Source organism: Sarcophilus harrisii, chromosome 1, assembly GCF_902635505.1.
Source record: "Sarcophilus harrisii chromosome 1, mSarHar1.11, whole genome shotgun sequence".
In the NCBI taxonomy this organism is placed as follows: Eukaryota; Metazoa; Chordata; class Mammalia; order Dasyuromorphia; family Dasyuridae; genus Sarcophilus; species Sarcophilus harrisii.
The window spans coordinates 92,411,541-92,423,995 of record NC_045426.1 but is presented as its reverse complement, the minus strand read 5'-3'; the positions used below and the strand labels follow the sequence as shown (position 1 = coordinate 92,423,995).

General features: G+C 49.4%; 1 protein-coding gene across 4 annotated transcripts in view; it reads right to left on the bottom strand.

Annotated features, from left to right (window-relative positions):
• Window positions 1-10,374, bottom strand: part of PFKFB4 (6-phosphofructo-2-kinase/fructose-2,6-biphosphatase 4) — a 74,516-nt gene extending 64,142 nt beyond the window's left edge. Inside the window, exon 1 of one of the 4 annotated variants that reach the window (XM_031961160.1) lies at window positions 10,224-10,374. In XM_031961160.1, coding sequence (XP_031817020.1) covers window positions 10,224-10,269 — 46 coding nt within the window. In that variant the 5' untranslated portion in view covers window positions 10,270-10,374. Of the gene's footprint in view, window positions 1-3,264; window positions 3,525-10,223 lie in introns of those variants that run through there. The other 3 variants (XM_031961156.1, XM_031961148.1, XM_031961140.1) reach the window with 3 other exon arrangements.
• Between the last annotated feature and the right edge of the window lie 2,081 nt (window positions 10,375-12,455).

Here is a 12,455-nt window from a genome sequence, read left to right as displayed (position 1 = left end):
TTAAGGTTAAATTTCTAATAAAAAATAAATTTCCCAATCTGGAGAAAATTTCCTTGGGTAAATTTCCAGTTGTCAATAGGGTCTAAGAACAGCATTGGATCTGACACATGAGATAGTGATCTGTGCTAGGAGAGGGATAAACCACATTAAGAAAATCACGACCTTTATAGTATTTCTTTTCTGAGTTTTAATAATGCTCTTATTTATGTAGTTACTATCATCTCCTTCTGGCTTATTCTTCCAACCAGGTAGTCAAGTGTTCCTCTGCTTCTTTGTGTTTTTTATTGTCCTCATTTCTTATAGTTCAGTAAGTATTCTTGTGGCACAACTTTTAAAAAAAGTGAGGGTGCCACCCCCAATTGTGGGGTACAGTTTGCTTTCAATTCTTTATTAATATAAATAATACTGTTGTGATTATTTTCATATGGGCCTTTTCTTTCTGTCAATACCCCTTTATCAACATTCTAAAAGTGGGATTACTGGTGCAAAGGTATCAACAGTTTATAACTTTTATTGTACAAATATGTATTTCTCTCAAACAGTATTTCACCAACATTCCGGATATTTCACAATATTTCCAAACCAAAATTTCATATCTCTGCCAGCAATGAATTAATTCACTTTCATCTATCAGAATGAGTGTTATTCTTCATCATATTTGCCAGTTTGTGATGTAAGGTGAATGTCTCAATTATACTTCATCATTGCATTTCAGAATTTATTACTTTTCATTTCCCTGATTACTAGCAATTTCCTTCCCTTCCCTCCCCTCAAACTGTGGTCGGCAATTTTCTTTTTTGAAAACTATTATATTTTGACCACTTATTTTTTAAATTAGGGAATAGCTTACAAATCATTTTAATTGTTTTTGTTAATGGGTACTACCAATACCAACACTAGGTTTTAAACTCTCAAGTCATTGATTTTTCCTTGTCTCATCTCCCACATCCAATCAAGTTCCAAGACCTGTTATAGATACCTGCACAATAATCTCTCCAATATGTTCACCTTTTATCTCTTCCCATAGCTTATCACCTTAGCTTGGTCCTCATATCTCTCAAATGGTTCATTAAAGTAGCCTCCTAAGTAGTTTCCCTGTATTTATTAGTTCTCCCCCTAGAATCTATGCTTCATAATATAGTTTCCCAAACTATTTTCCTAATGTATATATATATATATATATATATATATATATATATATATATATATAACCATTCTCTAGGTACATATTCCCATTTCAGTGGCTCCCCACAGTCCATAAAATAAAACTCCTTTTTTATATTCCAATTGGCCGGGAAGTCCAGATCAAATGTCACTTTATCGTACGAATTATTTTCTGATCCTATTATCAAAAAGCAATCTCTCTGACCTTCCTCAGTCCAGAGTCTATCACTAATCATGGTGTTTAACACAACTTCCTTTGTTCTACACCTCAGTTTTATCCTCCCTCTGCTCCAGATGATCTTTCCCCAGACCAGGAACTCAGTCTGATCTCCCTCTCAATGGCCCTTCCCCTCACCCACGGTATACAAATGATAAAATATTTGTAGAACCAATAAAGGGTGAAAAGAAATCCTAAAGGAGAGGCAGAAACTTGTTGTCTGATTGGCTTAAGCTCTATTTTTAAGTGTGAATTCAAACAGAGAAATGTGGATTGTTTCCCTGGAAACAGACAAGAAATTCTGTCAAAAGGATGCAGGCACATGTATTGTATATAAGATAAAATGGTTTCCAACCCCCACTGACTATAAAGGCAGAACTAGTTTGGAAAGCAAATCTCAAAAGAAGGCCAAGTTCCCAAGTTTTTCTGATAGCCCGTCTGACAGGAGAAATGTAGCAGATTTGGGGGAACTTGAGTCGAAAAGAATCCAACTTTGGCATCATGAGAGCCTTCAGTTGCAAAACTGTTTTACTTGGGATTGGAGGGAGTGGGAGGAAAGTACATAATTGCTGCGACTTACTGTGATGGGTTAAAGATCACCTATTCTCGGAGGCCAATTCTAGCAGGGAGTAGCTAACTTGAGGCCTGGGGTGGAATGACAAGACCCAGAGTAGATCTTCTCTGGGTCAAGAGCCTTCCCATGGAGGGACTTTCCCCGATTCTTCCCATCCAAGTGTGACAGTTTCCTGACTGTAACCCTGGGTTGAAAGATTCCGTGTCAGATATGAGGGCCCACAGGGAGCTTAAACTTGTCAGACCAGGGGACAAAGGAGCAGCAGCAGGTAAGAGGTATGTCTAACTTATTCGGACTAGGGGTGGGGGAAGGAAGAAGTGAAATCCTATGATAAAATGCCAGAAAGAATGAAAAGGAGAATTATCTCCCTTCCCCTCCCTATCCTCTGCTTCTTACTCAATATTCCTTGTCCCACCGCAGATCAACCAGTGAAAGCAAAGGCTTCGCCAGCTGCCAAAGGCTTGCCCAAGAAAGGTTGCTCAAGGGCTCCAGCTGCTCTATGGCCTTCTTCAGCTTCCCCTTCCGAACCCCGAGTCCTTAGATTTATCCTTGGAACCACCTGCTAAGAACACCTCCGCCACAGCCAGGGAGGGGGACCAAAGTGTCTGCACACACACAACATCCAAAGGGCGCATTACGCTCACTGGAAGGGAAGGGTCAGTCCCGGGGAGGGGGAGGGGGAGGGCACCGACTAACCCGCCCAAGGGCCAAAGTGCAGCGAGCCTCACTCCTGAATGCCCTTCCGGGGGGCAGGGGCGCTTCACGGACCATCCAACAGCCCCTCCCCGGCCAGAGCCCCCTTCCCCCGCTTGCCCTCTCCGAGCATCCCGGGGCTGGAAGACTTGGGGAATCCCTCTGGGGGGCAAACAATTGGTCCGAAGCCGAGTCTGTCAGCGACTATGGCTCCTAGAATGCAGGGCTCTTTCCCTGGGATGCCCAGGCTCCGAGGGCTCCCCCCCACCGGCGCTCTCCCGGACACACGGACGCGGGCACACACGCACGCACACGCCCCCTTCCCCTCCAGCAGCCTCCTCCCTGGGCCGCAGGTCTCCAGCCGCACAGCCCTCACTCACAGGTGCACAGGTGCCCGCACAGGGCGCCCCCGGAGCCAGGGCTGCTCCACAGGCAGACACCCGGTGGGTGCCCCCTGCCTCCGGGGACACCTGGCCTTCGCCTGCCCCGCCCCCATCCTTCCAGGTGCACCCACGCCCCTCACTCCCCCGGACATGCGTGGTGCGCGCCCCCTCCTCAGCCCGGAGCAGCCCCCCCCCCCCCCCCCCCCCCCCGCGGGCGGCGGCTGGCGCCTCACCTCCGCGCGGACACGCGTGCTGTGCCGGCCGCCCGTTGCTATACGGCATCCAGATCTTCTTGAGCGGGTTCTGGGTGAGCTCCCGGGGGGAGGCCATGGGGACGGGCCGCAGCGGCGGCGGGCGCAGCGCAGCCGGGAACAGCTAGCGGGCAGGCCGGCCTCAGGATCGGGAGCCACCTCCTCCTCTGCCGGCCCGAGATGGAGCCTCTCCCTCCGAGGCGGGGCCCCGAGGCTCCGCCCCCGCCGCCGGGAGCCATCTCCCCGCCCAGCCCGGGGACTCCGCCCCCGCCGGCCGGGCCCCGCCCCGTCAGCCTGGGGCCTCGGGGAGCGTGGGCCGGGAAAGGGACCAGCGGACTCGGTGACACCGGATCCTGGGGCGGCGGGGACCGGGCTGGGCTAGCAGCCGAGACCTCCCCGGGCATCGGGGCCACCTGGAGAGCTGTCCCTCCGGAGCCCCACTCTGGGTCCCGGCTTATCCCCGGCTCTCCGCCCCCAACACCCAAACCTCCAGCCCCGGGGCCGGGCCTCGCGCCGACTCCCGCTCGGACATCCCCCCGAGACCAGCCCCTCTCTGAGCCGCGATTTCTCGCGCTGCACTGGGCTAGGGGGGATTAAGAAGGTGTCCAGTGCTTTTCTGGGGCTGAGGAAGGCATATGCGTGTGGGAATTGTTATCCCGAGATCATTACTGAAGAGGACTAGGCAAAGAAGGAAGAAACTGGTGGGGTCCCGGGATGAGGGAAGCAACGGGGTCTAGGCCGGGATCCTTGAAGCTGCTCTGGATGCAATCGTTTGGCGGGTGAGGGCACCTGTAGCCCTCAGGTGAATGGAAAGGAGGAACAGAGCCAGGGGAAAGGCCATGGGGTGTGGCGATAGGGCCGGCCCAGATGCCAAGAGGAGCCTGGAGTTTGCCCTCTCGCCCAGGCACAGGCTCCTGAAGTATGAGCTCTCTCCCTGCATGACCAGTTGATTAACCAAGTGGACTGGGTGAGGGTCAATTCATGGCTTCTACCCTGATCAGCCTCCACAGGTCAAAGGGCACTGTGGCCTGCCCCTCTGAGACCCTTCAGCACCATCTTAGCCCATCCCCACCCCACTCTCAGGCTCAGACAGGAGTGCCACTCAAACTCCACAATCTATCCTCTTTCCCAGGCCATCTTTGTTCATTGCTAAAAACAGGTGCTAACCCTGCCTCCCTCCAAGAAGTCTGTGACATTTGGGTCAGAGAACCTGAGTAGGAATCTAGGTTCTGCCACTTACTCCCTGTGTGGTCCTAAGCAAATCAATTAATCTTTTTTAAAAGCCCAGCTTCCTGATCTATAAAATAAGGACATGGGATTACATGATCAGTTCTAAATCCATGAACACATGATGACTTAATATTTAATCCCACCTATCCCTACCCAGCTGATGACAGGGTTGGGTCATCGACTTAATGATGTTTTTCCATCCTTAATATTTTTTTCCATCCTCTCCATATTTATGCTCCCCCATTCTTAGCAGCTCATGAAGTGATTTCTATGCACATTCTAATGTGTTAGTCACCCATGTATTCTTGTAAATGAATGCCCAACAAATATGTATGTTCTCTGCTGCGCCCTAGATTTTTGGACCAAGTGTCTGATTGGGTCTGTTGCTCCTGGTGAGTATCATGTGGGTCTATATCCAAGGAAAGGTCAGTGCTTGTTGTCTCAAGACCAGCTTCAGAGATTCCAATAATCTGGCTGTAGTGGTGGTGAAAGACATGACCAGGATACCAGAGGGAGAGCGCATCCACCCTGAAACACAGTTTTCCCCCTGCCCACAGAGTCCGAGTTAAGGTATACTTTTAGAAACTGCCATATATGAATCACTTCCTTAAACATGGGGCCATAATCAAGATCACAGAGTTCAGGCCACCTCTAGAAAACTAGGGTAGAAGGAAATAGAAGCAGCAAATACTTTTCTACACTGGTAGTTGTCAAAATACCTTTTCATCACATTCTTCTTAGAGGCCAGAGACACATCCTACTCACATCACAGATGGAAAGACCAAGATGCAAACAATAGCATTTATATAATATTTGTAAGATTTGCAAAGTGCTTTACAAATATCTTGTTTTATCTTCACAACCCTGGAAGGTAGGTGCTTTTTATCTCTTTTATAGAAGCAAAAACTGAGGTAGGCAAAGGTTAACTTGTCCCTGAGATCACCCAGTTTCTGAAGCTTTGATTTAAATTTGAGTCTGACTCCAGGTCCAGTGCTCTATCTACTGTATCACTTAGCTACTAAAAGCCACACGTAGACATAGTTCTAGCTTCAAACAGCTTTTTCTCTATCCTTTCTTCCCTGCTTCTACTTCCCCCTCCATGTAAAGTCTGCTAAATATGTAAAAAGTTTTCTGAGAGTAAGCACCTGGATTGAGTCTCTGAATTCACACACTTGGTTTCCTTAAGAGATACTCAAGACTAAAGTCTTTGCCTACCCCATCTCCTTCCTAGACACTGAACACCCTGTAAACTTGCCTTACTCCCAAGGTATCCTCTGTATCATAGATTTCAGGAGAATCTGTGAACTTGAATAGAAAAAAAGATACATCTTTATTTTTATTAACCTCTATCTGAAATTGAGCATTTCCATAAATTATTAATTTTTAGAAGAGATCTATAAGTTTCACCAGTTTGCCAAAAGGTCTAAGACACACACACAAAAAGTCACACACCCCAGCTGTGCATGAGTGACCACCAACCCTCCGTTTCTGCATTGCTTAGGGATGAGATGCAGGGGTATTAAAAACCCAGAACAACTGAGAGACTATTCCTGACATGTCATGCATACTCCATCTACAGCCTGGGTATTGACCAATGGGTGTTCTGGTTGCCTTCAGCTACTTTTGACAGTGCTGCAGGCTCTGGGCTCAAGGGTAAAAAGAAGCTGATAAATCTACCCCATCTTCTTAGCTCAGAAAGGGAAGAATCTCCTCAGGAGAGTGGTTTATGGGTGGTCAGCAGGACACTGTCAAGCCTTGACAGGATCGAGTTTCAACTTGTCCTAGCCTAAGGGACAACCAGAGAAATGGACACGCGCAAACGCAAATGCAAACACTCATACATGGATGCTCAGGCAGACCTCCTTTCCACCCCCAGCATGACTTCTCTCCTGGGACCTAGATGGGAACAGATTCTTACTGGGATCACTTTCCCAAGAGCTTTCGACCTTCCTCCTCACTCCCAAGAAGATAAAAGTGGAGGAAGCTGGGGAGTTAACCCTTGTAGGTTGAAGAACTTATGAGGGACTCTTCCCATCATAGAATCCATGGCTGAGATGAGAGGATGAATCTGGCTCAGAGCAGTTCATGCCTAAATAACTGCTGTCCCTACAACTAGCTCTTCTGAGCACATCCCCTTCCCCTCAGAACAAAGCAGACCCTCTGTCCTTAAATTTACAAAGTCCTCCACCAACTACAATTAGCTCTCAGTTCTCCCTACAAATAGGCAGACATAACTAGAGTATTTCATTTGACTGAGAATGTCCACATAGGGTTGAATTTAGGGGAACAATGAATTTCTCTTCACTTCCATCATTCCTCAGCTCCAGAGCCTTTGATGACTTCCACTGCCAATAGAATCAATTTCAAGAACCTCAATTTGTTTCAAGGTTCTCCACCAACTGGCCTCAACATATTTGTCATTTCTCTATTCACCCTGCTTTTATATCTTAAATGATTTATGAATTTTTTTTTAATGGCAGTTATTTATTTCCCAATGGTTGTCACTTTTATATTCCTTCTCTTTTTCTCCTATATAAGAGAAGACATCTAAATAAAATCAACAGACTTGCCACATGGGACAATAACTCCATTCCACACCAGTAGTTTACCACCTCTCTGCCAAATCGTGGGAGCCATGCTCAGTGTCAGCCCTCTGAAGTCTAGCTTGGTCATTACATTAATCAGTGTCCTGATTTTTTTCTGTTGCTTTTTATTTACATAATTGTCTCATCCTTTTCCACCCACCCACCCACCACAGAAGCTATATTCATTCCTGCTCCCCATCTAGTCTTATTCCACTATCAACAACATCCCAATCAAAACTAGCTATTCAGGGTCCAACTTATTTCACTTCCAGGAAACTTTCCCTATCCTCTATAACTCATTTAGCTTTTTCTCTCTAAACTGTGCTCTCCAGCAGGAAAAAAAAGGGAAAGGAGAAAAAAATGGTATTTTTGAAGTGAGGGGAGGGGGGAAAAATACTTGCATGTGACAGTTCTTTGTATACGTCCCTGCCCCATTCTCCTTGGGTAAGAAAGGAGGCACCTAGTGTGATGTGACTGATTGGCCAAGAGAAGGCATGAAATTACAGGATGGGCCAGTCAATACCACCCAGAGCACAACATGTGGATAAATCCTAGATTGGCAGGGAAGTGTTGGGGAGTCTTCATGCCTCTGTAGGACTCTAAGGGAGGCTCTGGGATCTTGCGTCGGTTTCCTCCTAGAGAATCTTAAAGATGAGGCTAGAAGGTTTAGGTACTATCTAGACTGGTTTGCTCTTGATCTTTTACTCACTTTAATTTTCTTCCATGAATCCTTCATAAATCAGTTGACTCTTTAACATTGTGAATTGACTAGAAAACATAATCATGTATATGGTCTGGAGATGGGGAAATAGAGAGTGGGAGGACAAACTAGGGCACAAAATTATCTTGGAAGGGTAATTTAGGCTAAAGGCTTAAGGGAGAAGGGACAAATTTCTGAGTCCAAGAAGCCAAGCAATATTCAGGAAGCAGGAAAGTCAGAAGGTTTAGGACAGACTTAAAAGTTGAGACTTAATTGCCAGTGAATGTTTAGAAGGTAGAGAAAAGATGCTATGAGAATGAATTGGGAAGAGTACTGGTACACTAAGCCCAGCAAGTTGTGATAGCTTTTACAGGGCCCTAAAAAAATAAAGGTCTGGGTTTAAAATGACCACAAGTGGGGTAGCTAGGTGGCCCAGTGGAGAGAGCACCAGACCTGAAGTCAGGAGGGCCTGAGTTCAAATCTGCTCCCAGACACACTTCCTAGCTGTGTCATCCTGGGCTAGTCACTTAATCCCAATTGCCTCAGCAAAAAATAAAACAAAACAAAAAACCCCCACAAATATAAAGTAGAAGGTATCTAGTCATCCAGCCACCCCTTATTTTACAGATGTCTGCAGCAAACTCGGGGGAGAGGATCTAGCCACACTATGCTATTGTACAGCTTTCCTTTTCTGACTTTTGGTTTCCCCATCCCAGAAGTGAGAAACAACCCTTGTAGTTTTGTGAAGACCCAAAGAGTTAGTAGCCATGAAAGCCCTTTGCAGAATTCTGCACAGATGTAATGGAGCAATGTCACACAACAATCCAGATGTTAGCCTCAACACAGCCTGTCCAGATGTTGGGGAGGGTTTACAAGCTTTGCACAGATGTGACAGAAGGCTGCACAGAAGAGGGACCATCATAAAACCTAACACACTGGCTGGGCCATGTCGTTGCCATGTTCAAAAATGGTCCGTGACTCCCTCATTGCCTCCAGGATAAAATAGCCTCTTTAGCACAAGCATTCCTTCCACAACCTGTCTTCAGCCTACTTTTCCACCCTGACTTCCTACTACTACCCTTCACACATATTACCTTTCAACTAAATTAAATTATTTTCTCTCCTCATCCTGCCCTCTTCCATCTTTGTTCATTCCACCAATGAATAGCACTTCCATTTTCTTGTTATCTGAAGACTTGTTGAAATGCATGACCTAACTCGGTTGTCTTCTCTTCCAAGAAGCCTTCCCCATTTTTACCAACTTAAAGTGATCTCTTTAAGTTTCTTAAAATAATTTTATTTGTTTGTATTCTTTCTTTTCACTTATTTCAATCGCCCTGATATCATTGCTATTGTGTACTGGTCTTTCCCCTTCCATAAATTGTAAACTTCCTAGAAGTAGGGTCTTCAGGAGGGTAAACTGAAAGGTTAGGGGATACTTAACCTGGAGAAGAGGAAACTCAAGGGGCACACAAAAGCTGGCTTTTTGTCTCCAAATGTACGTCAAGAGGAAAAGGGATTCAATTTGGCCTTGGAGGAAGGACCTAGAAGCAATGGGTAGAAGTAACAAGGAGGCAGTTTTTTGTTTATTTAAAGGAAAAACCTAATAAGAGCTATGCAAAGCTACAATGGCCAGCTGTCTCTGGAGGTGACGTTTCCTCCCTCCTTGGAGGTCTTCAAGTAGAGGCTGGAGGGCCACTAATGAGGTTTGCTGCGTTGGAGAATCTTTTCTAGCAGGCACAGGACTAGAAGCCTTTTAAGGTCCTGGCCGAGTCCGAAATTCTGAGGTTCTGTAATTCCTGCTTATCTCTTTCTCTCGGGTTACAAGAGCGCCCAGGTCTCACACATTTTGGGTTCTTAACGTGTTTTGTTAATAAAAAGAAGTGGTTTTTTTTTTAGGGGGGGGAAGTTTTCGCTAATCCCTGTATAGTTGTAGAGACCCAAATCTTGGGGAGCGCTCAGAGGCTCTGGGGTGGGAAGGGAGGGAAGCTCCGCAGGGGTGAGTCCAGAAGGGCTGTGCTTGCCCCTCCTGCTCGGGACGACCTCGGGGGAGAAGGCTATTTTTGGCTCCCGCTTCTGCCCCATTCCCCCCCGCCCCCGTACAGCACTTGGGGAGGGGGGGGGGAAGCACCCTCAGGGACCCGGAGGGAGGTAAGTGGGAGTCCGCCTCGGACGTGCCAGTCCCGGGCGGCAGCTGACGAGCCGGCCGGACAGACACACTGACCCGCTCCTTCAGCGGCAGCCCCGCCCTCCCCTCACCTTCCACGCTCCAGCAGCACCCCAAGGTGTACGCCCGGGCGTGCGTCCCTCCCCGCTCGTTCCCAGAGGAAGGAGGTAGGCTCGGGGTCCGGCAAAGCGAGCCAATAGCCCAGAAAATCCTGCCTGGGACCCTCCGGCCCCCGCCCCCGCCCCACGGCCTCTCCTACCTCTCAGACCCTCCGGGGGCGCTCGCTGGCTCTCCAACTCAGACATTGGGATCAGCCGGGACCCCCAGCCCCGGAGCTCGAGCAGCTGTTCGCTGCAGGGGCCAGGACCCACCCGGGCCCGAGGGCGCAGGGGCGGCCCCAGCCCCTCCCCCGGGGCCCCGCCCCTGGAGAACACACCCGGGACACGCCCCCGCCCCGCAGGCTCCGCCCCCGGCGGCAAGCCCCGCCCCCAGCCCGCTCGCGCTGGGGTCTCGCAGCTTTTGCGAGGGAAGGGGCGAGGGGGCGGCGAAAGAAGCGGCGCCGGGCCCCCCCTGGGAGGGGCAGGGGAATGGGGGAAACTGAGTCCCCGCGTTACCCTCCTTCCCGCGCTGCAGTCAGCGGGCCCGGCCCGGTGTCCGCTCCGAAATGTCCCCGCGGTCCGGCTCCCACCGGGAGCCGGGCCAGAAAACCGTCCGCGGGACCTAGCGTGGTGCTAAAACGCGCCGTCTGCGCGGGCTGCATCGTTTACTTTGTGAGCCGCTTCCCAGGGACATTTTAATCTGGCTACGGCCGCGGGCGGACCGGCTGCTCCAAAGCCCGAGGGGAGGCCCTCCTCGGCTCCGGCTCCCTGACAGTCTGAGGTTTCCGTCGTCGTTGGGGCGCGGCGGGCGGCCCCGGCCTCCCCCGGGCCTCTTGGGCGGAGATCCCGGAGCACTTGCGAGCCCCGTTTTACCGAGGAACAGACTGGGGCTCCCGGGGTCGCTTTGCGTAAGCAGGGGGCGCTTTGAATGCCCGAAGAGGGCTCTTGCTCACCCGGCCGGCCCGGACGCCTAAATTTGGGCCGCGCCGTGGCCAGTACTTAAAACGCGGCTGCTAGCTGCGCCGCTCCGGGTGACTCGGTGGCCTCTCGTCGGGCTTCCTGGGCAAAGACACCCGCGCCGCGGCCGCTCCCTCTCCAGCGCGCCGCACAGCTAAGGCTACGGCGAAGTTTCGGCCCGGCCCGAGCCAAGGCCTGACAGCGGGCCGGCAGGGCAGTCCCTGACTCCGGCGCTGCTCCTCGGTGCGCCACCTCGCTGCCCCCAGAGGGACAGCTGAACAGAGAACAGACGCGTTGGCTGCGCGGTCACTGTTTTCTGAGCGCCAAGAAAGGGTGCAAGGCGAGAAGCGGGTCCCTCGCCTCCGGGGGACACCGCGCAAGTAACTCTGTGAGAGCTCTCTGCCACGGCGGGGCGAGCCCTGGCGGAGGGTGTCTGAGCCGAATCTCGAGACCGAGGGGCGGAGGCGGGGAGGGAGGGCGTCCTGGAACGCGAGGCAGTTTGTGAGAGCGGTGTTGCTGCACCCTAGGGGACCTAGGGGGAGGAAAGTGGGGAACTGGGAAGTAGGCATGGGCAAGGCATTTAGCAATTTAGAATTTTTCATTTAGAGTTAAGAATCTGAAAATGGGTTAGGGTCATTTAAGAGCCGATAGCAGAAGTTTTCATTTGCTCTTTGGAGGTTATAGGGAGCCACTGGAGTTTACTGACCTTGGGGATGACGCGGGCTGGCCCTCTATGGAAAACAATCATTTTCACAGTTGCAAAGAGAAAAGTCAGGGGGTCTGCTCCTTTATTGCAGTGTCCAGGCACGCACAGGGCCATTGATTGGGAGGGTCGGATGGAAATATCTACGTAAAGCACTTTGCAAATGTGAGCTATCTCTCTGTCTGTCTGTCTTGCATATAGAAATCCTAGGAGGAGGCGGACCAGTCTCTTTCCCTGTCTCAGTCTCCAACGGTGACTAGACCCCACAAGTCTGAATTCAGTTGTAATATGTGACTGTGAGTGTATACTTTTAGGTGGCTGTCACTAAGGTTGAGTTCATGACTCAATGACAAGATGATGGGAAAAGAGATACTTTATGTGAGAGAGGAAAAATGCTTCTATCTCACTAATCAATTATATAATCAATGAGTCTTTATTAAAAGCTTCCTAAAATGGGCATACAAATAATGGCCAAAGCCTGACCTCAAAGTTCACATTCTAATGCACAAGCCAACATGTCAATAACTATGTGCATAGAAGATGTAATCAAAATAGAAAGTAATATCCAAGTTATAGGCAGGGTCTGGAAAGATGCCAAATATGTAGCCCACAACCCTCCTGAATGGGGTTGAACCGGATTAAAATATGACTGGGAAATATTTAACAAAATAAGTAAAAATACAATAAAATGTAGATGATGTTAACTTGTGGTTTGCTATCTCAATATGTGACC